Genomic DNA, 27,255 nt, shown 5'->3' with positions numbered 1-27,255 from the left:
AAGGATGATTCATGTGCAAGCACTCTATTTATCGAGCGCCAAATTAAATTCCAGGGAGCATGTTTCTGTTTGGAATTAAATTTCAGAGAGCATGTTTCTGTTTGAATATAGGATTATAATTGTTTTTTAAAATATTTTTTTATTTTTAAAAAATTATTTTTGAGATTAATATATTAAAAGGATAAAAAATATATAAAAATTTAAATTTTTAATAAAAAAATTTAAATTTTTTAAACACGTAAATGCATTTATATTTTTAATTGCATACAGCGTTTGGAAATGCATGCTAATCTATATTTTTAAAAGATTTTAAAATATTTTTTTTTATTATTTTAAATTGTTTTGATGCACTAATTTCAATAATAATTTTTAAAAATAAAAAAAAAATTATTTTAATATAACATTAAAAACATTAAAAAAATAACTGAAATTACACTTACATTCATGTCAAAAACACTGCAGCTCCCAACATTCCATTCCATGTGCTATGTTACAAAATACAGGCAGATCCCACCCCTTCAAAAAAAAAAACATCCAAACCCTTGAGCAGTAGTGGTTTAGGGTTCACTTCTTTCCTCGTCGTGTCTTTGTGGATTTGGTCTGGCATTAGACAGACAAAATTAAGTGAACCGTTACATGTGCAATGAGCCTCGAATGTGTACGAGATAAATGAGTGTTTTGGTTGGCTTGTGTTGTTGTGATTCAACAAAACCATTTGGCATGAAGATTGAAATTATTTTTATAATAAGGTGATTCTTCAAGAAATCTTTCTGTGCACCTCAAGACTAGAAAGTAAATGCAGATTAGTTCTGGTGTTGGAACTTGAAACCATGTTAGTTCAGTTTTAACTTGACTAGAAGAGTTGTTGGAGTTGGATTCTTTCCAGTGCAGATGTTGAAATCCCTTTTCTGTTCTGTCTCCTGCGCTCTTCGTCTCGGCTTGATCCCTCAAGAAGTTATTGACAACAAAAATTAGGGTTTATATTTTTTTAATAAATTGAGTTAGGAATCAGCAAGCAACAAAATCGCATTGCTTGTACCAATGATCATGTTTTAGTTCAACCAATCCCTGTCTCGGTACTCCTTCTCTCCTACCAGAGAAGAGGGTTTTTCTTTTAAAAAAAAAAAGAAAAAAGAAAAGAAATGGGTTATCTGGTTTTTATTTCTATGGCACCCCGTGCTTACCATCAAAGGACATTGGAAAATAATAATTAAAAAAAATAATGGTAAAATTATGCAGCCAATTTATGGCGCAGTGCGATCTTGGAGCTTTCTACTTTTGAAGTAAAAAAGTGCAGTACGGATCCAGCTCTTTTTTTCAAAAAAAAAAACATGGATAATGATTAAGTATATTATTAAAATAAATTAAATAATTTTGAGTTACATAAAAATTACCTTAGCTGGGTATAAAAAACCTGGCGAGGGGAAAGATACTTGACATTTATAGAATCTAGATATCCATGTAATTATACACGTTGTTTAACTGCAATGAATTAAAGTTTTTTATTTACTAGTTATGTTGTTAATATATTGTTATTTTTAAATATTTTTTCTCTTATAATTTCATAAATTAATAAAATCATCTTGATTAATTTTTACTATTTCAGAATTTATATCTTATTAAATTTTAAATTTTTTAATTATAAGATGAATAATTTGTAACGTAATTCAGAACACATATAAATGTTATTTAATAATTAAGTTAATTGCCAATGATTGTAATTATATTATGAATTTACCAATTGAAAGGGAATGATAATGATAATTTAAAATTACTATATTTAGGTCTTAAAAGAAATGTCATGAGCTATTATGAGTATTTCATCAACGAATATATTTTTTATACCAAATAGTATGGTCAGGGTAAAAAAAACCTATAATAATAGAGTTCGTGTTAAAGAAATAACTTCTAATGGGTTTAAAGTTATTAGCTATTTTGAGAAGTTAGAAAAAATAATTAAACTGAAATATTATAGTGAGCTTAATAAAGTCTTTTTATTCAAATGTTATTTGTATAATACTACTGATAGATGAATCATAGTATATCTCTACCATAATCTTGTTGAAATTATTATAAATGCAATACTTCACAATATAAATGATGTTTTTGTTTTTGTTAGACAATACCAATAAATTTATTGTACATACACCTTTTCATTTAAAAAAAATTATTCTATAATTGATTGATTATTAGTAGTGAAAACAAAACACAAATATCGTATTTAAATTATTCTAAAAAATAACAATGAAGTAAGTATTATAGATGATATCTTGTAAATTAATAAGTTAGTTGAACATATTAAGTTGTTTTATTTACTAACTTAGTTTTTTTTTTTAATTTTCATGTTATTAAAAATATTTTATATATTTTTTTAAATTAATACTAGAAAATATAATAACAGCATCATCAAAATTTTTTGGTCCGACTCGCGGCCAAGCATCTTCATTTACACTCTTGCAAGGAACTTGGCACCGCTCCCAATATGTGCACATGTTTTTTGTAACATACCTTGGAGCTTTACATGGCTTGGAATTGGTGGTCTTCATGCACCATAAATATTTTACTTAACATTTGCCTATGCTCTTATATTATTCATCATAAACTTTTTTATCTTTTTTTTTAATAGCATATTCATTTTTACATTTAAAAAATATTTTTTAAAAAATTTTAAATTATTTATTTATTTTAAATTAATATATTTTTAGTATTTTTAAATTATTTTAATATGCTGGTGTTAAAAATAATTTTTAAAAAAATAAAAAAATTATTAACATATATTTTAACATAAAAATTATTTAAAAAACAATCATAATTATATTAAAAAAACTATAAATGCATATGCTTAGGCTGCTATTTTTTATGAATCTATATTCAATTGTTGCTTTTATGGAATTTTATTTACGTGTTAAAAAGTAGCATAGCACGAACAATATATGCGAGTCCCTTTATCTTCTGCTGTCACAGCTTATTTATATATATGTGTTTTTTTAATCCAGAGGGATGATCATATTGTACATTGTTTTTGTGGGTGAAATTGTATTTTAATACATTTTAAAAGTATATTTAAGTATTAAAAAAATAGTAAATTAGTATTTTTTTTATTATTTTATTAATATCAAAAATATATTTTTTAATTTTTTAATATATTTTTTTAAATAACTCTCACAGCTCCAAACGCTTAAAAAAACAACATGGACTGGGTCATGATTTTACTCAAAACAAAAACAACGACAACACTAGTGCACTAGAAACAAGGCAAAATCTCTCTCTCTCTCTCTCTCACACCTCGCATCCCTGTAGTCACAATCCTTTTAACAGTAAATTGACTCCTCTTTTTACTCACTAGCCTGTCCCAGCCTCCCAAGTGTCTTGCTTGGACTTTCCTGTAAAAATCTCTGCTAAATTTATTCATCAGCACAACTTTTATTATTTCTTTTAAAGAGTGAGGGTTTTGTAGGGTAGTGATTGAAGTTGTTTTTTAGTTTAAAAATTTATTAAAATAATATATATTTTTTAATTTTTAAAATTTATTAAAAATACAATTAAATCACCAAACATCACCATGGGCAAATTCATTTAAGTAAAGAGTTACCAGTTACCAGTCACCAGGACACCACCGTCTCCTCTCTGTCTTTCTCGAGCCCCTACTTTCTTTTAAGTTTTAACCGCTGCCAAATACCCTAAAGGGCTTTCTCTTGTTGTCTGTACCTGCTAGACTGGTTCCCTCCCTTCTCTCCATTTACTTTGATGATCTCAAGCCAGTAGCTTGTCAAGAGTAATCACCTCTAAAACCATTTTAGCAGAAACCAAGAAGGGGAAAAAGAAAAGGGCTTTCCCTCCTCCTTGTTCATTTCTTTTTGAAGAGTAGTTTCACTCCTTTTGCTTCAGCTTTTTAGCTAAACCAGAAGGACTTCTGTCTCCCCGCTTTCTCTGCTATAGTGCTAAGCTATTTTTAGTCTGATACAAAAGTTAGATAGGATCACCACCAAAGCCTCTTCTCTATTTGACAAAGAATGTTTCTTCTTCTTTTTCCTTTGTGTTCTTTTAAACAAAAACTAATCTTTCTGGTAATGCATTTTTAACTCTACAACTTTTCTTTCATGTTTCCCTAGCCAAGAAATGAAATGGGGTGCTCTATATATTCTCCCAGAACCAAATTTCTAGCTGAAAATCATTTCTTTTGCAAAAGATGAACTCGGACAGCCCGAAACATCTTCAAAAGCAACATTTTCTGCTCTACATGTATAAAACCATTGCTGAAAACTACATAAAACCCATTTTGGCCCAACCGCGCCTCCTTTTTATCCCTAAAGAATACATAGATTCTCTCAAAAAACCACCTTTCTCTCTTTACATTCTTCCATTTCTCTAAAAGCAGCATCCACGCCTATATAGAAGCCAGCACACATACGGAGAAGACACTTTCAGCTTTAACAAAGTGAAACAATGGGATGTGTTGCTTCTAAGCTAGAAGAAGAAGAGGTTGTATCTATCTGTAGAGAGAGGAAACGCCAGTTGAAGCTTGCTGTTGAGAGAAGACATGCACTAGCAGAAGCACATTGTAGATATTGTCAATCTCTCTATGCAGTAGCAGCAGGCATAAAGCTTTTTGTAGCTAGACATTCTTCTCCAGCTTCACCATTTCTCATTACTTTCCCTTCTTGCCCATCTCCACCATCAAATGAGCAGCAAAATGTTATAACAAACCCAATGTTTCTTCAACAAAGACCATCTGAGTCAACAACTCATGAAGAAGCCATTGCTTGCGAGTCTTGTGATTCTTCAACATCTCCTTCTGATTCTAGTGATCATGAGGAAGAGAGTAATAAAGAAGAAGTCATGCAGAGAGAGGAGCGTGGTCAACAAAGTTTTGGGTACTATTATATGCAAATGCCGCTGCCACCACAATCACCACAGAGGGATTTTGGGTGGGATTTCTTTAACCCTTTTGACACTGCCATGAGACCAGAGATTATGAGTGGTTACACTAGAACTTCTGATGATGATTTAAGGTTTGTGAGAGAACAGGAAGGGATTCCTGACCTAGAAGAAGAAGGAGATAGAGAAGAAGAGGAATCGAAAAATGCGGTTTTTGTTCAAGAGAAAGGAAAAGGAGATCTCGGGGAGAGTGGGGGTAATGTGGTTAAGGTAGTTGATGGAGGTGGTGATGACAGCCAAGAAAAGCAAAATGGGCTTACAGTAATTGATAAGCCAGAGAGAGGGAGGGAGTTATTGGAGGCATTGAAGGATATCGAGGACCATTTCATTAGGGCTTATGATTCTGGCAAGGATGTTTCAAGGATGCTTGAGGCTAATAAAGTATTTTTGCATTCTGGCTTGGGGGAAATTAAAGGTAGGGTAATTATATTGTTATGTTTCTGTCATTATTAACCTTTTATTTCCTGTTATTTTTGCAAGAATATTAATCTTCATTTGCAACAGTTGTACCAAGTAAACATTGGTATCCTAGTATGGTCTCAAATAATCCGAGGTGGTTCTTTTTCTGTGTTCATTGTCCTATTTACTGTCAGCTATTTTCACTTCCAATTCCCGACTTTCCGCATCACTTGAAATAGTTTTTATAGTTAAAACTTAAAACCCAATTTCTGAATTCAATTTGGAGAGGACATAACATGAGAAGAGTATTTGTTGAGGAAATAACATTATTGCTTCATATGGAGAGTCTTGGTTTAGATCTTTGTCCAATTTTTTTAAATTTTTATAAGGGAAAAGTTTTCCAATATTTTCCAATATTTTATTTTATCTTTGCTCAGAAATTAAAGTGATTTTCTACTAAATACCATGTGAATCTTCTTCCTCTGCCTTAGAATATTGTTTTGCATAATCCTATCTAAATCAAGCAGACTAAGCTACCAAATGTATCTGCTCACTTTCTTGAAGTAATTATTCTTAGCATGCTATGCCTTGTTTCTTTCTTTTTGTCGGAATTCTTTTCTATCTTTATTCTTCTATTGCTTTTGGTAATCTTTTAGTTAGTCCACTCTATGAATTTTATTCTTCCAATTTTGAAAACATGTACTGTGGTCCTTGTTTTGTGTGGGTGCTTAAATAGGGCAAGTTCTTCTATTGGAAGATCTGCCCTGCCTTTTTTGGTTGGCATGTAATGAATAGAATAAAACTTCTTCCATTGTATGAGAACTTGTTTATTCTTGAGCAATGCTAACAAATAAAAGAAGACAGGACAAGAAAAAACTCCAGGAATAGCCCTTTTTATCATGATCTTGAAGTGGGATCCCTTGTAAGTCCCATCAATCCAACGTCCATATATTTTCTTGTCATATTTTATATATATTAGTGATTTTCTACTAACTACCATGTGAATCTTCTTCCTCTGCCTTAGAATATTGTTTTGCATAATCCTATCTAAATCAAGCAGGCTAAGCTACCAAATGTATCTGCTCACTTTCTTGAAGTAATTATTCTTAGCATGCTATGCCTTGTTTCTTTCTTTTTGTCGGAATTCTTTTCTATCTTTATTCTTCTGTTGCTTTTGGTAATCTTTTAGTTAGTCCACTCTATGAATTTTATTCTTTCAATTTTGAAAACATGTACTGTGGTCCTTGTTTGTGTGGGTGCTTAAATAGGGCAACTTCTATTGGAAGATCTGCCCTGCCTTTTTTGGTTGGCATGTAATGGATAGAGTAAAACTTCTTCCATTGTATGAGAACTTGTTTGTTCTTGAGCAATGCTAACAAATAAAAGAAGACAGGACAAGAAAAAAAATCCAGCAATAGCCCTTTTTATCATGATCTTGAAGTGGGATCCCTTGTAAGTCCCATCGATCCAACGTCCATATATTTTCTTGTCATATTTTTTTGTATATTTTTAACATCACTTGAAAAATAAATTGTTTTTATTCACCTCCACCATTTCCTTTTGTCTTTGTGTTTTTTATTATTATCAATTTATCATGGTTTGAGAGTATGTGTAAGCAAACTTCCTACAATAATTCCTAAAAATGATAGGTCTAAATCACAGGCATGAAAAGTCTTGGAACTTGCTGCTTTATCTTTTTGTAGCTAAAAGGATGTTTAAGTGCGATAATAGTTATTTTTAAAGTATTTTTTGTTAATAAATATATTTAAATAATATTTTTTATTTTTTTAAAATTATTTTTACAATCAGCATACCAGATCAATTTAAAAACATGAAAAAAATAATTTTTTTAAAAATAAATTCAGAATTTTGGAAAATACTATTTGGAATGCAGTTACAAATAGCTTCGAAGTATGAGACTCACTTGTTTCACTAACTGGCACGTGTTATTTTGTTGCGTTTCTATATCGTGTAATACAATAGAGTATCTTACTCCATGCTTCTACTGTCAATATCAATCTTTCAAGACTCATCACCGTATTATATGAATTCAGAGAACTCAACAAAACTAATCCAAGCCATTGCATGGCATCGGTCGACTTCATCAAAGCCATCATCGTGTAAGAGCCTTGTAGCATCCAGCTTGAAAGGTTCATCTACCTGGACAGAATATAAAAATGATCTCTTTGATGATTATGGAGGAATGGATTCAGGAAGCCATTCACTTACACTTGGAAGGTTGTATGCTTGGGAAAAGAAGCTCTATGAAGAGGTTAAGGTAAGTTACAATCACTAAAAACTGTTTCTTCAGATTGTTTGTTTATGAAGTTTGCCTTACAATTTCTTCAGATCATGAAATTTTCAATGATCAAGATAAAATTGAACATCAATGGGACTCGGTTCCCCATTAAAGGGGATTTCTAGTTTGTGCACTGTTCTCTCAGCAACATTTATGATGAAGCTGCCCATTTTGGGGAAGTCCACTAGCTTCAAAGACAAGATGAATGGACATTGATCTTGATAAACTTGAGTATATTTAAAAAAATGAAGTTAACTATTGACAAAGAGAATTGCAAGATGGTTTGGAAAGCCAAAATTTGTAATCTTTTATTTAAACCCGAGCATGTTTTTATTGTTCCCCAGGCAGGGGACATCACACGAAAAATATATGAAAAAAAGTGTTCACGAATGAGAAACCAGGATGTCAGGGGAGATGATGAACTCACCATAGATAAGACCAGAGCAGCAGTAAAAGATTTATATGCTAGGATCCTGGTTGCAATTCGAAGTGCTGAATCAATATCTAAGAGAATCGAGAAACTAAGAGATGAAGAACTGGAGCCTCAAATCGTAGAACTGTTAAAAGGGTAAGGACGTTACAGAAACTACAAACAATTCCGTTCAATTTTCATTCTGGGTTTCCTAGTTTTTTCATTTATCTTACTCTATTTGCAGCCTAACGCTCACCTGGAAGATTATGTTGGAATCCCATGAAACCCAGAACAAAATTCTACTTGAAGTAAAAACTTTCGCTAGCCCCACATATGGACAATTCTGCAATGACTCACACCGGCTGGCGACACTTCAGCTTGAGGCTGAGCTTCTGAATTGGCGTGCATGCTTTGAAGAATATGTTGCAGCACAAAAGGCATACGTGGAAGCTCTCCATAGTTGGTTACGCAAGTTCGTAGTCCCTGAGGTTGAATTCTACTCCCGGGGCAGGAGTTCAGCAGCGCCGTATCGAGAATTTGGTCCTCCATTACTTGTGATCTGCCATGATTGGTTGTCTTCTGTGGATAAGTTACCAGATAAGGCAGTATCGTTTGCGTTGAAAAGCTTCTCAAAAGATGTAAGGGCGTTGTGGGCTCAGCAAGGGGAGGAACAACAACAGAAGAGGAAAGTTGACAGTCTAGCGAAAGAACTTGACAGAAGAAACCTGTCGTTCCAGAAGGTAGAGAACAGGTTTCACGAATCCAAACTTCTAGAGTATAAACCTGAGCAAGAGACAGAACACCAGCATGAGCACTTGACTGAGAAGAAAGATCAGCTGGACATGTTTAGGAAGAAACTGGATATAGAAAAGGAAAAACACCACAACTACGTGCAAGAAACACAAAGGATCACGCTGAGTGGATTCCAGACAGGATTTTCAACGGTTTTTGAGTCCTTAACGGAGTTCTCTAAGGCTTCTATGAAGATGTACAATGATCTTGTGAATCATAGTGAAAATAACGCCGGTAAAATGGAGAAGCAATCTTTTATAGGGGACTCCCAGGCTGAAGAAAATGGCAGCAGGTGACAGAAAAAGGCTGCAATGGACCTCGATGATCTCCCATTTCATGTATGGTAGGTATATGCATATGCACTGTTGAAGCAGCTCGCTGAGACAACTTTAGATTTCTATGGTACCAGGTCTTTGTAGCAATGAATTCCTGATTGTTTTTTGTCAATTGGAGTTGTATTGCCTGTTTTTTTTTAAGAGACCTGTAAAACCATTTGTTTTCTAGCCTCTTTCTTGATATTCATATCAAGAAGTGCCGAGGTAAAATTCCAAGTGGGCAGTCATTGTAATTATTCACAGTTTGGTGGAGACCCGATAAATGTCAGGTTTTTGTTGATAGATTGCTCCCTTGCTAAACTTGTTAAGAGCGAACCTCTTTTCAGCTCTTCGCCCTGGGGATATGATGCTCAGAGAAGTGCTTCCCCTATCCGTCAACCTTTCCAAATGACTGAAGCATGATAATTTTTTATAAAAAATAATGAGTAACGCCTTATGACAGGACTAAAGCAGGAGGTCGAGCAGAAAATTTTGAGCCACTCTTAGCTTTCTATATGCCACGGGGAAGCAAAATAGCGGGAAAGGGATCGGAGGTCCAATGCTTATCTTCACTATGGGATTTTGACCATAGGCAAGGTGAAACTCGCACGGCTACAGGGAGTTAACTATAGCATTCCCCTTCTTCCATGGTGTACCACGATAAGGTTCATCAGGTTATGATCAGTGGCAAGAAAGAAGTATAAACTAGGCTTCAAAGATATATCTATCTAGTCCTGAAGCTTGTGCTTGGCCAATTAGTCGGATTTCGGGGGGCACATACTTCTAATACTGACCACGAGCAGGCAAAGAATCATTACATGAAAAATGGTAGTCTGGTAGTTTGTTCCTGTCCCAGAAGGGGAAGAGAGAGATTTCTAAGAGAGCTCTGTGCTACGAGTCCTAGCTTGGGTCCCTAATACTCGTCACGAGCAGGCCGCAGATAAAACACATCCCAGTTCAATCGATAAATTTTTCTAGTAATGTTTTCATAAAAGAATCGTTATAAGCAAATGTTAAATAAAAAATAGGAGACTAACAACTTCAGATATACACACGGTTTGAAAAATGCTATATAAATTAAGATGTAGATGCTAAATAAATATACTGTCGCAGCAATCTTTAGCTCGCCGAGACAGTTGAAATTTCTATTTTACTAGGTTTCTGTAGCAACGAATTACTTATTTTTTATTGTCAATTGGAGTTTCAGTTTTCTTGCATCATTCTCGACGTGAACAACAAGAAGTACTGCGGAGGTGGGGAATTCTATATGGGCGGTCATCGTAATTAGTCACAGTTTGGTATTGAACGAAGAGATTTATGAGTCATAGGTTGCTATCTTGCAAGAGTTAAGAGAGGATTGCTTTTTAATTTTTAGCGCTGGGATGATGCTCAGAGAAGAGAAATGCTTCCCTTATCTGTCAACCTTTGCAAACTTTTATCCAAAATAAGAGTAACATCTTGCGACAGGCAACATTGCTGACAGATGCAGTAATTTGAGCAGAAACAATGGTAAAAAAACCCATCTTTTATTTTTCTAATGATTCTTTATTAAAATGTTTATTTTTCAAACGCATTAAAATAATATATTTTTTATTTTTTAAAATTGATTTTTAACACTAAAATATCAAAATAATAAATTAATAACAAATTAATTAATTAGTTTAAAAAATATATTTTTTTTGAAATATGGCGTGGCCTCGTGAACATAAACAAACATGGTAGACTGCTGAAGCATAGAAGCTAGGGAAGGCAGGTCCAGTGCTTTCCTTTACCTTCTGTTTTTTTTTTTAATTTGTGGTTAGCCATAAGCAGTCCAGATGCTCAACTCTCAATCTTTCACAGCCATGGAGGGAATATAGCAGTCCCCTTCTTCAAGGGTCTACCAATATAAATTTATTTGTGAATGGCTATTTCCGTAGCAAAGTCCTACTCGTACTTGTGTCTATGGATAACGTGAGTCTAGTAGCGGCTTTCACTCCAGGAGATAGTTGATACAGGTGCCCGGCAGGAAATTTAACGGGGCCTAAAGCAAAGTTGGGGTTAAAAGGCTTTTTACAGAGGCAGGTGGGAGGAAGGCTGAGAACTCATCAAGTAGCCTGGAACATAAACCATGTGGTAACAGGGTACACCATCTCCCTCTCCATATTTATGCATACATTTTTCGCGTTTTAATAAAAATAGTATACCCGGGAGATCTTCCAACAATGGTGGGTAGTTTTCCTGAAGGGGTGGAAGCACTCGACCTTTGTTGCGGGCAAAAGTAAAACTAAAATAAAAAGGAAATGCGGCCGCTCCTATCCAAAAACTGACAAGAGATGGAGAAACAAAGACATGAGCACAGAATCGCCAGTGTCAAAGTCAATTAATCAAAAGCCAGAACACGATTTCTCATCAAACTGGATAGAGGTAAAGCATACTGGGCATCAGGTTTCAGTTTTTTAAACAAGAAATAACAAAGGGCAATAATTCCTCAAGGTCGAAGGACTGAATTTTAACTGACAGAATGCGTTAAAACAATAAATAGTCGTGTAGAAGATCATTGTAATGCCAAGAAAATTCCAAGTCAATTCAAGTCTCGCTACATTCTATTTGCTAGTTTTGTACAATATGCAATGATAAGCAACCTAAAAAAGCTCGGTGTGATCACGCACTTGAATAATTACAGGTTTTACAAATTAGATTGCAATTTCAATCTCATCATAACCCTACCTTAGGTACAGAGAGACCAAGAATTGAGAAAAGAGTATGAATTCACTAACTACAGCTGCTGGGGAGTGTAGTCCAAGAAACGGTACAATGTCAACCTGCAACCAATTCTCAACTGCTGACCCCACCACTGCCCCAGCCACAAGCCCCCCTATAGTTATTATAGTAGCTTTCCCTGCAAAGGTGACCAGCAACATTCTCAGATGCTTTCTGCTCCTCTTACAGAGTTCAAATTCACAAAATGTATAGAAGCTATGCAGTCTTTGTTTACAAGAAGTCATCGATTCACAGAAACTGAAAACAAACTATCCAATTTCCCCTGGGACCGAGTTTCAATCCCACACAGTAAGCCCTGGTAACCCATATAGGTATCATCCTAGAATGTTACACCCAAATTATTCCTGGGCAACCCCCCACAACCAAACCCAAACACACACGCACACCCCCCTTTCTTTATCTCCAACCATTATGAAGTTGCAAGGGAAAATCAGCATGATTAAGCAATTGCATACTGTGCATCATTGACAGAACAAAGAAACTTTTAACCTGAAAAAATGATCTGATTCGAGCATATGAAATTTTAGGCCAAATTCCTTGAAATTTGATGAACTGCATAAAGAAAGATCAAATTCCTTGAAATTTGATTTAGCGTATATGGAAAGAGCATTACCTAACTTCACATTCTTTTTGGTCATGAAGTACAAGGAAGCACCAAAGCTTGAAGCTAATATCAGCCCAGGAACATCAGCCCCCGCATAAGGTGCCACAGAAGGCATGGAAGTGCCATTAACATAAGTTAAAACCATCAAAGCTCCATACACTCCTGCTTGTAAGCCCAACTCTCCAGTTGATGGTGTTTCCACTGAAACAGGGGTTTTCTTAATTGTAGTCCGCACCCACTGTGGCATCGGTTCCATCCCAGGGCCACTTACAGGTTTAACATCAGCATAACGAATGTTACTGCTCACAACTTTTCCTGCCCGGCGCTGAGTTAAGCTCCGCATGAGCAACATATCATATGCAGCTTCAACCTAAAAAACACAATTTAACCATAGTGCTCATGACAAAAAAAATATCTAAAACACAGTGGTGCAAAATCTTATTCCAGCTTCCAGCTCAATAAATGCTTGTGACAGAAAGCAAACGTCCTTAATTCAACTATATCAATGTCAATTTAACGGCCAATATTTCATAAAGAAAACACTATCTTATAGAACCATGAAGAACTGTAGCAAGATAGGTCAACATACATGCAGAAGCATCAATTGGAAAGGGGAGAAAACCGGGACACGCTCTTACCTAAGCTTCAAATTAAAGGTTCAAAAAACCCAAGCAAAATAAACCTTAACTACTATCTTGAAATAATGGCTAGAAAATGGCAAAAGACCTAAAAGACACTACATGCTGCGACTTACATGCCATGGATTCTACCAAGATCAATATCTCAAAAATCTCTCGAAAACCAACCAACTACACACTAAATCTCAACACGGGACAGCAACGTGCCAATCAAGATATCTACACCCTATAAATCCAGTACCTCGACCACTAAACTCACTCGTCACTTTTTACACAGAACACAGAGCTGAGGTACCTTTGGCAATTCTACGTTCTAACCATTACCTGGTTATGCATCTAATGACACGCTGGCTTCCAGTTACCTTCAAAACTCAAACAAAAAACAAAACTTGAAATTCTAATCGCCATGATAACACAAATCCAATCCACTGTAAACTAAATTTAACACAAATGCAATAATTAATCCAGCTTCGGCACGAAACCCAGAAACAAATTTCCAAACATTGCAAGCTAAACCTCACAGTTTGCAAAAACCCATCATTAAAAACCATCCAAAAAACAATAAAAACACTTCAAAACACCTAAAGTCTCAAACCTTGATCTAACCGATCAAGTTTAAAATTTACCCATTAATAAAACTAACACATTCAACTAACTAAACCCATCTTCATATACTAAATTTAAAAGTTAAAGCCCAAATTTTCACAATTAGATAAAATTGCAGAATTTATTCAGAAAAAGAAAGAGACAGTAGTCAAGTGTGAGTGAGAACATGCTTATCACCTGTGAAATGGCTTCCTGGTCATCTTTACATGTAGCGACAATGGAATTTTTAGCGCTAAGTATTTCATCGAACGACGCGCCGTCTGAGACACCGAGTAGTTTGAGTGCACTCTCCACTGACATCTCAAACGGCGCCGAAGAATCATCGGCTCTGGAGCCTGCTCTCACTAAAATACGCCTGGGTTGCACAATTACTCCCCTCCAGAAAACAGGGTCTTTTTTTAATGATGATTTTATTTGATATACGTTTAAGGGATTGTGAACCGATAGTCGAGAGAGAGGTGAACCGGGTGGAGGGAGGTGGTTGGACCGGACTGAGAGAGAGGCAGCCATCTGTTCTCTTTGTGGATAAAAATGTATGGCTGGTTTGGTTTCTGTTTTTGTGTTGCAAAAGAGAAGAGAAGACTGAGCACGCAAGCAACGGTTAATCAGTGAGAGAATTTCCCGTAAAGTACAGGTTAGTATCGCAATTATGCAATCTATTTCAATTGAGTCCCTAAGATTTAAAACTAAACACGATGCTATCCATGGTTTGGGTGTTTTCTGAGGGTCTATGTTTGCCAGACATGGACCATCCAATGGTTTGAAAGAGAGAAGGAGAAGTCATTGACCATGAGGGTCACTGAAAGAAAGAAATTCTATGATAGAGGGAATGGCTTGTGTGTGTCTTCTTCTTTGATTTAACTTGTTGGTGAACTTATGCCTCAAGTTAGCCTCCTCTGTCATTGTATGTCTCTGTATTGTGATTACTTTGCTATCAATTCAATCATTACTCCAATAAAAAATATCACACAGCTAACTGGATGTGTTATTTGTTAAGCATGAAGAGCTCAAATTCTCAAGCATAAAGTACTTGTTTTTTCGCTGTATTATTTGTGTGTTTTGATTAGTGGTGAAGCATGTTCAAGGTTTTTTTTATCAATTTGTTTGTAGTTAGAGAAGAAAAAAACTGGAACAAGAAATTATTTTTTATCAAAAGATATATGTTCCCATGTCAAAAATAGACAACTGGTCCTTTTGGGTATTCCCCAAGAATGATTAGATGTATCTCCATTCTCCTAATAATGGTCATTGCCCACACCCTGTCGAACTTGCATTCCGACTGCTTCTTCTGCTTTAAGTTCTGCAGTTTACACTTCAATGTATAGATGTGTGTGGTTCACGTTTTTTTCCTCTTTTTTTTTTTTTTTATCCTAATATCACATTTGTGGCAGGGACAGTGGACAAATCTATGCATCTCATGCTCAAGATAGGGCGGACCACATAAATTGCTCACTTTGTGCTTCCTGGGAGCTAAATGAATAGCAGTTGAAAACTGTTAACAGAGGGAGGGAAAGCGAAAGGATGTTACTGGGCTGTTGTAGGTTCCCTCTCACATCTTATGTGTTTGCAAACACAAGATGTAGAGATAAAAGTAGAAGTGGGCTTTCTTGCATAGCAGCAACTCGACAAATCCATGCCAGTAATGGAGAGTACAACAACAACAACAAAAAGAAGGTAGTCATTGTTGGCTCAGGCTGGGCTGGTCTTGGTGCTGCTTACCACCTCTGTAACCAGGTCTTTTTTCCCTGTCTCAATCTCTATCTTTGTTTGTGTTTTGGTGAATAAAAACTTATAATTGAGATCTTAAAGCTAAAGTGCTGAATATGGAGTGCTGATATATTGATCAGGGATTTGATGTTACTGTTCTTGGAGATGGGTATGATTTTGGTGATCCTAATGATGTTGGTATCCATGGTACAACATAATTCCCTTTTAATTATCTTTTCCTTTCCTGGAGTAGGTTGTTCCACGTAGATGCTTACATCCCTTGGCACATATTTAAACGAGATGAAGAAACTGATAATTGCAGGCAAGCAGGGTCTCTAATGAGATTTGCTAAGCAGGAACTTTGCTGCTTCATGGATGAACTGTTTATGAAGTTATAAAAACACTGTTGATTTTGTTTTTCTTCTTCCTAGTCTTAGATGCATGAATTTGAATAGGATGTAGAAGAGAAAAATCAAATGGGTCTGCGAGCCTGTAATGTCTCTTCTTCAACTGTGTCACATCCACTTTGTGTTTCAACAGCATGAGAAAATTATGACATATTAATTTTGCTCTCATAATTTGAAATCTGATATTTAGTTTCTACTTTATATTTAGGTTTTTCATATGCCTACAAAAACATATTTAGCCTTGTTGACGAACTGGGCATGAAGCCCTTTACTAAGTGGTTGCAGTCCGCACAATATTCAAAAGAGGGACTAGAGGTAACTAGACTTATTTGAAATGTTCGGAGAGAAGAAAAGTTTCCAAAAATTTCACTCATTATTGACAAATTTGCAAGCTCAAGTCAAGTGGCTTTGGTATGTCTCAACAAATCCATGGATCATTCTGCAGGTTGAATTTCCTGTTCTCCAAGATCGGCCTCAACTTCCTGCACCACTAGGAACCTTATTCTATACTCAAGTATGTCTTGTGTTGTGTCTATGTCTTATTTCTCACTCAAAAAATTTCTTAGTACCTGAAAAATTTGATCTGGCAACATATTTGCAGTTCAATCGGCTCCCATTGGTGGATAGATTAACATCTGTTCCTCTAATGGCCGCAGGTACACTATCCTGTTCGAATATGCATTTGATACTTGGGAGACTCTGTTAAAGGTGCTTTGTTACTTTTTTAGTAATTTTCTTTCCACTTATTATCCATCTCTACCTTCTTGCAGTAGTTGACTTCGACAACACTGACATGGCTTGGAGGAAATATGATTCAGGTAAGGATCTTGATGAAAACTCTGGCTTTCTAACATTTGAAATTTGATTTTTACTTCTACTACTTCAAGCATGTGGTTGAGATGACTCATTTAGAAGCTTACTGATCAGTCACTACAAGGGAGCTTCTCAAACAGTCTGGCTTCTCAGAAAGACTTTATCAGGATGTTTTTGGGTCATTACTTCAAGTGGGTTTGTGTGCTCCACTAGAGCAATGCAGTGCAGCTGCTGCACTTGGAATGCTGCAGTTCATGGCTATTTCACATCAGGTATGACAACTTGGTTTCCTCTTGAGTGCCACCGTGGGTGGATTTGTCGTTGTTATTTAAAGGCTCTTCAATGCTATCAAATCTTAAAGCTCGATAGTGTGATAAATGTGTGGTTAAAACAGATGCAATTGCATCAATTTCTTATACTATCAGTTTTTTTTCACCCGCATGAACGTCAGGAGACTCGTATATAACCGAAAAAAGTACAAGATTGAAAGCCAAAACTTAGAATTCTGATTCTACAATATTGCCTTTAAAGTAGTAAATATAGAGGATTTTTAGGAGAAATCCTATGAGCTAAAATAAATGTATATATACTAGAAAGGAAACACAATTAGTCCTAGTTATAAGGATTAAGTTGGAGATTGAAAAGCTGAAATTCTCATCTTGATGAGGAGTCGCTTGAACGTCATGACCTAGAGCCTTAGTAAAAAGATTAATAAGTTGATTTGTAGAAGAAACATGAAAGGTAGGGATGTCATTGGATTGAACATGTTCTCAAATGAAGTGACAATCAACTTCAGTATGTTTAGTTCGTTCATGAAGAATAAGATTTGCAACAATGTGGATGGTTGTTTGATTGTTACAATGAAGATGAGCTAGAGAAGAGCAATCAACTTGTAAATTTCGAAGAAGAGTATGAAGCCAAATGAGTTCACTGGTCATATAAGTCATAATTCTATATTCTGCTTAAGCTGAGGAATGAGAAATAGTGACTTGTTTCTTTGATTTTTAAGAAATAGAAGAATTACTAAGAAACACAACATAACCAGAGGTGAATCGACGAGTGGTAGAACAACTAGCCTAGTCTGAATCACAATAAGCTTGCAAGTGTAAAGCACTTGCTGGGAAGAAATATACCTTGGCTAGGTGACGATTTAATATAGCGCAATATACACATAACAACATCAATATAGGGTTATCTCGAATCTCGCATGAACTGACTTAGAACTTGAACTGAACAACTCAATTCTAGGAGCTAAAATAAATGTATATACACCAGAAAGACCTAGTTATAAGGACTCAAGTTGGAGAATGAAGAGTTGAAATTCCCATCTTGATGAGGAGTCGCATGAACTGGTCATGACCCAGAGTCTTAGTAAAAATGATCAACAAGTTGATTTGTAGAAGAAATATGAAAGGTAGAGGTGCCATTAGATTGAACATGTTCCCGGATGAAGTGACAATAAACAGAATTTGCAATAATGTGGATGGTTGTTTGATTGTCACAATAAAGATAAGCTAGAAAAGAGCAATCAACTTTTAAGTCTCGAAGAAGAGTATGAAGCCAAATGAGTTCACTGGTCATAGATGTCATAGCTCTATATTATGCTTAAGCTGAGAAACGAGAAACAATGACTTGTTTCTTTGATTTCTAAGAAATAGGAGAATCACCGAGAAGCACAACATAACCAGAGATGGATCGACGAGTGGTAGGACAACTAGTCTAATCTAAATCACAATAAACTTGCTAGTGTAAAGCAATAGTGCTAGGAATAAATAAACCTTATTTAATATAGCGCAAGATGCGCACAACATTAAAATAGGGCTGTCATGGATCTTGCATGAACTGACCTAGAATTTGAACTAAGTAGCTCAAATCTAACCAAGTGACAGTTAAATAAAGTAATCGCCTAATGAGTCGTCATTATTGACACGAGTCAGCCACTGGTTTACCAAAATCAGGTTGGAGTTTAAGCTTCTGCTCCATAGGGAAGTGCATGTGTTTGCTAGCTAGAAAACCAGTTTCTTGAAGAATATCCGAGGCATAATTACTTTGTTTAAGATCAATGCTTTTAGAAAAAGCGATCAACTTTAATTCCTAAAAATTACATCAATGCACCAAGACCTTTGATGTGAAATTAAGCATGTAAGTATTCTTTTAAGATCAAAAATTTGATCAGAATCATAACCAACCACAATAACATCATCCGTATATACTAGGAGAGAAAATAAAGATACTGTCTCTTCAATGTATGAATAGAGAATGGTCAGCAGCTGAGTGCTGGAAACCAAGATCAACCTAGAAAGTCTCGAACTTATGGAACCATTTCCTGGAAGCTTATTTGAGAACATACGAAGAATTGTGCAAGCAACACACGAGTATCACAAAGTTTGTAGATGCCTATGAGTATTTTCATATAAATTTCCTTATTTAAGTCACCATGTAATAAGTCATCATTGACAACTAGTTGATGCAATTTCCATCCTTTGATGGTAGCCCCTGCTAAAAGGCAACGAACACTAGTGATTATAGCAATTGGAACAAAGGTGTCAGTATAGTCAATTCCTTCAACCTGAGTAAACCCTTTAGTGACAAGTCAAGCTTTAAATCTCTCAACAGTCCCATCAACATTGCATTTGATTTTATAAACCCATTTGGAGTCAATGAAATGTTTTACAGGAAGTAGGTGCTCCAAGTCTCAAGTAACATTAGTCTCAAGAGCAGTAATTTCAATTTGCATAGGTTACTGCCATCTAGGATCTTTAATGGCTTGAGACTACGTCGAAGGCTCATCAAGGGAAGAAATAACCGCTAAAAAGAATTGGTGAGAATGTGAAAAATGTGAATATGAAACATGGAGGAAATGGGGTAAGCAATACTTGAGTTAGTAATTGGAAGAGCAGGTGCAAAGGGATTTTTTGAAGATGGTAGCTCAAGGGCAAAACCTTAAAGTTTGGACGCAAGTTGGCGTTCACGTCTAGGTTTGAGAGAAGCAGGAACATGCACGACTTGCTCTATAGGTTAATAAGTATTTCTAACCTGAAAATCAGGTGTGGAGTTTGGTAATAATGATGTAGATTCAATTGTATTGTCAATATGAGACTCAAACAAAGGTAAAAGGACAACGATATTGGTATCCTGATCATGATTAAAATTGAAAGGAAATACGTGCCCATAAAAAATAACATCACGTGAGATAAATGATTTGTGTATGTTTAAATAATAAACCTTGTAACATTTTTTACCACGAGGATAGCTAAGAAAAACACAACAAAAGGTACACAGATCAATTTTATCATGTGGTTTAGAGTGATTATGAGCATAATTGAGGTTGTTAAAATCACAATTTAATTTATAAAATTATATAATTTTATAAGTTAATATATCTTTAACGTGTAAAATTATTTTAAAAATTTAAAAATTAATAAAATTAGATTGAAATAGAGTAAAATTAGTAAAATTATCAATTTTACAATTTCAACCAAAATCTACATTGCATGCCACTTGTTCATACAAAAGATATGCTGCCAGCTACGAGGGGATGATATGGCAGACTTTCTTGTCAGGATCGATTCCCAATGGATCTTATAACTATTAAATGACGGGTCAATAATAATATAAACAATTATCACTATGTAATTCATTTGCAAGCTCTTCTATTGCATTAACAATCTTTTTTAACAATATTCAAGATATTGCAATCTAGCTTATATTTTGACGTGACAATTTTATTCAATGTAACAACTTGATTATGATTCAGACTCATTTATAACTAAATAGGTGGCACGTATTATGTTGTTATGTTCTGATTTGTGTTATTTTTTTAATTTAAAAAAGAAGTAAGAATAGTTTCATTATTAGACCTGCTTAAAAAATTAAAAAAAATCAATTCACATAAAAACAATTCTTAACTAAAAATAAAAATAATAAACCATGAATTTTATTTTTTAATTTTAAAATAATAACATATTAAATTAATTCAAGTTTTATAATGAAATACGTAAAATCCATAATTTAAATTATGAATCTATTATATTTAATTTTTTTTAGATTATTTTTATTTAATTATATAATATATGAGCTGGATGATAGAAGTAACTAGGTTTAATTACTTTGTTTTTTTAAAAAAAAAATTATTTGAATCATATATTTTAAGATGTTTGAATTATGTATATAAAAAAATTTCTTATAATTTTATAATTTATTTTTAATCTAAATTTATTTTATATTTTTTGTATTGTATGAAAAATTTATTTTTAACGACCTTAAACATAACACAATGATTCAAAAACAGGAAGATAGTTATAGGTAGAAGCTTTACCTGACAACACTTTGTTTTGCCATTTAGGAGTAGGAAGAGAGAGATATTGATAAAGTACACAATTGTAAGAACACGCTCACCCCAGAACTTAAGAGGGAGGTGTTCATGAAATCGAAAAGCACGAGCCATTTAAAAAATGTGACAACGTTTGAACTATTAGGAAAACACAAATGAGTTTGATTGGCCTTCTGACACATGTCATGGACAGAATCTTTAAAAATAACATTATTCAGGAGAGGAATTTGTTTTAAATGACAAAAAAAAAAACATGGTCACAAACATTGATGCCATAAACTTACATCCTTGATGCTTGAAGCTGAATGAGCAAGACAAGAGCGATTATTAAAAGAGCATTGATAAACCTCATTTTGAAGATTACCCACTTCAATCAGCCTCCACGTTTTGAGGTCCTGAAAGATATAAAAATCAACAAAAAAAGGACCGCACAATATAAGTTTTTGGCTGTCTTTTTGACATACAATAGATTACAAGAGAAACCAGAGACACAAAGAACATCTTGAAGTTTTAGATGAGGAGTTATGACAATGTCTTCTATATAAGTGGTAAGAAATTTATTACTATTAGGTATACCAACTAGAGCATGTTCTGAAATAGCAAGCTTTTTATCAAGAAGTTAATTGGAACCAACCATATGGTTAAAGACATCACTGTTAATAATCCACATGTTATCGGACTTACCAGTATGATTAACGAGGCTCAAGGAACCACAAATTAATAAACACCTAAGCTGATTATATTGTTACATGGTAAGACCAGAGATGGGTGAAATATTTGAGCCATCACTCAGTCCTGTTGTGAACTCAATTTGTTTCCCCTGAATCAGTTGAGTTCACAACATATACATGGTTCATTAATTTTCAGGTTGCAAGCTTGCTTGGTTTCTCTTAATCACTGCGATGTTGTTGTTTTCAACCTGGTGGATACCGTATCAGTTGATAGCATTCAACTTGTGCATGGTTTAAATAATTTCAATTCTTACATCGCTTCTAAAATTTGTTATGTCTCCTATTGAGTTTTGAAGTGGCAATAAGTATAGTGGCTTCTATGATCGAAAGTTGTGACCATGCTATTGCTTGTTATCCTTTTTCATGAAAAATCATGCCATAAAATTTACTTAATGATGATAAAGGCTCACTGTTTAGGATTTACAAACATATCATCTGGAAAGAATCATTTAGACTAGGGAAAAATTAAAGCACCTTCCCTCTCTTTTTAACTACTGGAAATTCTTTTCCAACACTAGTGACATTGAGGAATAATATCAAATATCTGGAGTTCATCCCAAAGAGCCTTAAACTTGGAATAATAGATATCAATTGTTTTGTTGTCTTGACGAAGCATGTAGATCTTTTTATTGAGTTCAGGTAATGCGTGCAGCGTTCACTTGAAATAATAGATATCAACAATTTTGTTGTCTTCACGAAGCATGTAGATCTTTTTCTTGAGTTCATGTAATGCGTGCAGCGTTCACTTGAAATAATAGATATCATCAATTTTGTTGTCTTGACGAAGCATGTAGATCTTTTTATTGAGTTCAGGTAATGCGTGCAGCGTTCACTTGAAATAATAGATATCAACAATTTTGTTGTCTTCACGAAGCATGTAGATCTTTTTCTTGAGTTCATGTAATGCGTGCAGCGTTCACTTGAAAAAAATGCTCATCTAATTCTAGCCATAACTCTCTTGTAATGTTAGCATAAACCATACTATCATGCAAATCTTGTGAAAAAAGCATTGAAAATCCATGGAATTGCACTCTGTCCTAACTGTATATTGTTCTGCAGTCTATTCTGGTCTCTCGAAAGATCCATCAATAAAACTTTTTTTTTCTTTGGCGTAGAGAGCATTCTTTATGACTCTCTTTCATGTAGGTAATTATCCCCATTGAGAACACAAGTCATGAAAATACTCCCCAAGGTATCTAAGGGATGCAAAAAATATGGTGAACAAGGATCATTAGAGGGTTGTGTTTGGTTATCTCATCCTCTCAATTTACTAAGAGTTGTGTTTGTGTTGCTCGCATTTTATTTTGACATGCAAAAGCTCTGGTACCGTGAGTAGTTGTGTTTGTTTTGGTTGCACTTTCTTTTGACATGCAAAAGCTCTGGTACCGTGAGACAAGAACAAGTTTGGAAGCCAAAAGCTTAGAGTCATCATTCTACAACATTGCCTTTAAAGGTTGTATTGCAGTAAATACAAAGGATTTTATATATGCCAGAAGGTAAACACATTCAATTCTAGTTATAGGTAGTGTATCTCACAATAATAACAATGTCATTCAGCATTGCCATTTAACTTAGAGAGACCATCAAACCTATTTCTTGCAAGCTTTGCTCGATTCCATAGCGTAGGTTGCAACAGTGTATCACTAACTGATGAAGGATATAGTTAAATACAAATTTAAATTATTGGTCGCGAGGTAAAATTTAGAAAGGTTTTATTAATTTTTTTTCTTTGATCTCTTTTGCATCATATAATCTTGTATCATTGCATACCACTGCATCAATGTGGTATTACTTCTGCATGATTATGGTAATTTTACATTGCATGTTATTTTCATTTTCTTGATATGAATTTTACAAATATCATCTGTTTGGATGCTTATAGGAAGATCTCGATATGGTATGGTGTCGCGGGTCAGTCAAAGAAAGGATTTTCAATCCATGGATGGAGTTGATGAGTAGTCAAGGCTGTCAGTTTGTGAACAATAAAAAGGTGATAGATTTTTCATTCGATGAGGAAACAGGTTGCATTTCAGACGTGGTTTGTGACAATGAGACATACAGGGCAGATGCAATTATTTTGGCTGTTGGAATTTCCACGGTCCAGGAACTCACTAAGAATAGGTTTGTTGTTCCATAACTTTTTTCACCTTTGATTTGAAATTTTCACTATTAGTTGGACTTTCAGCTCAATATATATGTTTTTTTACTCAATTGTTAAATCGATAAATGTGACACTCATACTGGTTTGGAACTCTCTTTTAAATCACATTATATGGAATTCTAGGAATCAATGGAGAAGCACTTTTCACCTTAGATTATAAACCTATCATGTTTTAACCGGTAATCGGGTCTTATATAGTGCAGCATTAAATACAAGAGAGGAGTTCTTGAAGGTTTTAAACCTGGCTGCCAGTGATTTGGTCTCTGCTAAACTTTGGCTGGACAAGAAGGTATGTCCAGGGATAATCCTATGTCTTTTCTCTTTGGATTTCTCATTCAAATAAAGATAAGAACCATCTAAAACCCAAAACTAGTTTACTTTTGCAAGTTTCAGTTTATTTTCTTGGTTTATTTATAATGAATGAAGCATTCAGGTATTTAGAACTTAAATTCTAGCTTATATGCAGATTAGAGTCCCAACATGTATTATAAGACAGATAAATAAGGGTCATCATATCTCACCATTAACCACATCCTTAGCTTAAATGCAACATCTTTGCACCAGCACGACTTATGATGATGATGATAAGTATGGATACTTAAACAACTCTATTAACCACATTCTTAGCTTAAATGCAACTTTTTTGCACCAGCACGACTTGTGATGATAAGTATGGATACTTAAACAACTCCATTTTTCTTGAAGTCTATGCTTATGTACTTAAAAAATCTTGCACCTTTCTACTCTGACTTGTGTGAGCAGATCAAGATTCCATTTGCAAGGAATGTCTGCTCTTCCTTTGATGATTCATCTGGGTGGACTTTCTTTAACTTGAACAAACTTTTCGATGAGCATAGGAACAGTCCTGTAACAATTGTCCAAGCTAATTTCGTAAGTATTATTCTATAACAAAGGATACAAGCTTTAACAGATTTTGTCTGAGGTGATGCATACCTTTATTCTGATTACTTTTCATGTGCAGTATCATGGTAATGAGCTGGTGCCGCTCAAAGACGAATACATAGCTACAAAAGTAATGTCTTATCTCTCCAAGTGCGTCAAGGACTTTGAGGCAGCTCGTGTTACCAATGTGGAAATGGCCAAATTTCCAAAATCTTTGACACATTTCTTTCCAGGTAGATTTCTAAAAGCTTTGCAGGCTAATAACAGCTTGTTTTGCACTAGACATTGTTTGATAGGCCTTTCCTGCTTCATTAAGATTCAACTATCTTTTTTGCATCAAGTCTAACCTTTCCTTCTTTTTCATTAATCTCATCCAACTTTTCCTCTCGCAGGTTCATACAAATATATGATGCGTGGATCTACATCTTTCCCGAACTTATTCATGGCTGGAGATTGGATTATTTCGCGGCACGGATCATGGTCACAGGTGTCTTCTCTTTTTTATTAAATCGATTGCCTGGAGTGGGTTAAAAGAAAACAAAATTTTAATTATATGGTTCTCCATGTTATTTACAACAGGAAAAATCTTACGTGACTGGACTCGAGGGTGCCAACCGGGTGGTAGACTTTCTTGGAGAAGGAAACTATGCTAAAATAATTCCATTAGAGGAAGATGAACCTCATATCCAAGCTCTCAGAAACCTTAACAGAAACTTTAAGGAGCTCAGCTCTCAATTTCCACTGTCTAATTATTTGCTCTAGTGAACCTTTCATTCGAATATACTAATATGTTGCGCTGATCTCTCATAGTTCTTCGTGCTCATGCAGTGTTATTATAGCATCAAGTTCAACGTGTATGCTATAATGAGTTCTTGCATTGTTATTAGAGCATCAAGTTCAACGTGTATGCTATAATTTTCGAGACTATACACTTTACATCATATTTTTTAAACTCAGTTTAGCCCAATAAATTAATATAAAAAACTATAACTCGGGTTGATTTTCAATTTAAATTGAAAAAGATATTAACTCGGTTGAACTTAATTAACCTAATTGACTGACTTGTGATTCGAATAGGTCAATATTAAGGAGTGTTTTTTTTTTAATATCATTTTGATAAAAATATTAAGCCAATTTAATTTTGTTATTTATGAGTTGATTAAGTGATTTAATAACTCAAATTATTTTTTATATCAAATCTCATAAATATAAAAATTTTGCTTAATATTAACAATAAAAAAATAAATACGATAAAAATAAAATATAGCATGGATTTTGCATTAATTATGTGAACATTCTCACAATTGGGATCATGAAAAAATAAATTTTGAGCTGATAAACCTTTTTAATCCCACTTAGTAAAAGAAAAATTATTGTGTTAACATTTGTTCAAAAAATTTATATGCAATGTTAAAATACTATATAACCCCTTCCAAGATCCTGTAAGGAAAGAAGTCGATGACTAATCAAGTGTCCAGAGTCTGAATCTCCTTCTTCTGTGACTTAAAAATGTGTTACGTCATCTCCATTGATTTTCATTGGCTGTGAATGTCAATTGCTAGACTAATCGGAGATGTCAACTGTCATACGGTAGCCTGAGCTTGATAATCTGGCATTCATTTTTGGATCAATTATAACATTTGATGGAAATTTCGACAAACTTGCAGAGGGCCCAATTATTGTTTTATGCACACATATTCTCTACCAGGAGTCACAAGACACCGTTTTCTCATCCATAGTTTCGAAACTCGAACTTATTTGATAGATTGATCTGAAATTTAATCGAATCAGATTTGAAACCAGTTTAGATTTAAGTAAAAATTTATCTGAAAATTAGTTTGATAAAAACTAATCGACTTGCTAGAACCCGGCCGACCGGAATAAACACGGCTGAGACCTGACCGAACTAGTAGAAGAAAGAATGCCTTAACTATCAATTAACAGACGTCAGGCGCCTTTCATAGCAATCCATAGAACGAGCTATGGAAAGAAAGAATTCAATTTCCATCCCTTCACTTCGAAGCAGGAGCCATACTCCCGACATCTCTCCGCTACCAAAGATAAGAGAAGATAAAGAACGAAGTCAGATCATCTCTTCCTTCTGGCTCCATCTATGGCTTATGGATCTTGGGGATGGTTTCCAATAGGCAACCATGGAAAGCAAAGAGAAGGCTTACTTGTCGAAGGCAGGCTTAGAGGCTCATTCAAAGTTGCAAGCTGATCCACTTGCCTTGTCAATTAGAGGGAAGTTGTCCTAGGCTCTAAAGCTCACCTATACCTTTCACTAAGTCCTTCTCCCTTTCTATGCAAATCCCATTCCTAAACCCTTCTCTCTTTTTTTCTCTACACAGGAAAAAAAATATGGGAAAAACAAGTGAAATTAAAGGGTTACAAGCAGCAATACAGCCTCCTTTCCTTTTCCTCAATCAATTTTT

At 34.6% G+C, this 27,255-nt stretch overlaps 3 protein-coding genes across 7 annotated transcripts; 2 read left to right on the top strand and 1 right to left on the bottom strand.

Moving 5' to 3' along the window:
- Nucleotides 1-3,558: 3,558 nt before the first annotated feature.
- Nucleotides 3,559-9,457, top strand: LOC105141197 (uncharacterized). Its single transcript, XM_011048352.1, has 4 exons — nt 3,559-5,353; nt 7,392-7,615; nt 7,981-8,204; nt 8,293-9,457. The coding sequence occupies exons 1-4, from the start codon at nt 4,447-4,449 to the stop codon at nt 9,134-9,136; spliced, it is 2,199 nt and encodes a 732-aa protein (XP_011046654.1). The 5' UTR covers nt 3,559-4,446; the 3' UTR covers nt 9,137-9,457.
- A 2,205-nt stretch (nt 9,458-11,662) lies between these two features.
- LOC105141194 (uncharacterized) lies at nt 11,663-14,349 on the bottom strand. Its single transcript, XM_011048345.1, has 3 exons — nt 13,943-14,349; nt 12,531-12,891; nt 11,663-12,035 (listed from the first exon to the last, which is right to left on the bottom strand). The coding sequence occupies exons 1-3, from the start codon at nt 14,273-14,275 to the stop codon at nt 11,860-11,862; spliced, it is 870 nt and encodes a 289-aa protein (XP_011046647.1). The 5' UTR covers nt 14,276-14,349; the 3' UTR covers nt 11,663-11,859.
- On the top strand, nt 14,331-25,665 carry LOC105141196 (uncharacterized). Of its 5 annotated transcripts, none has more exons than XM_011048350.1 (14): nt 14,331-14,399; nt 15,157-15,499; nt 15,613-15,679; nt 16,088-16,194; nt 16,325-16,393; nt 16,481-16,535; nt 16,650-16,697; nt 16,807-16,964; nt 23,639-23,877; nt 24,116-24,206; nt 24,680-24,808; nt 24,900-25,053; nt 25,213-25,307; nt 25,400-25,665. In XM_011048350.1, exons 2-14 carry the CDS (start codon nt 15,287-15,289, stop codon nt 25,580-25,582), a joined length of 1,608 nt encoding a protein of 535 aa, XP_011046652.1. In that variant the 5' UTR covers nt 14,331-14,399; nt 15,157-15,286; the 3' UTR covers nt 25,583-25,665. The 5 variants fall into 5 exon arrangements, with proteins under 5 accessions (XP_011046652.1, XP_011046651.1, XP_011046649.1 ...); XM_011048349.1 differs by lacking the exon at nt 14,331-14,399 and adding an exon at nt 14,437-14,669 and having other exon boundaries at nt 15,163-15,499; XM_011048347.1 differs by lacking the exon at nt 14,331-14,399 and adding an exon at nt 14,437-14,669.
- Nucleotides 25,666-27,255: the final 1,590 nt, after the last annotated feature.

This window comes from Populus euphratica, unplaced genomic scaffold, assembly GCF_000495115.2.
Source record: "Populus euphratica unplaced genomic scaffold, PopEup_1.0 scaffold115.1, whole genome shotgun sequence".
NCBI lineage: Eukaryota > Viridiplantae > Streptophyta > Magnoliopsida > Malpighiales > Salicaceae > Populus > Populus euphratica.
This window is presented reverse-complemented; position numbering and strand designations above follow the sequence as displayed.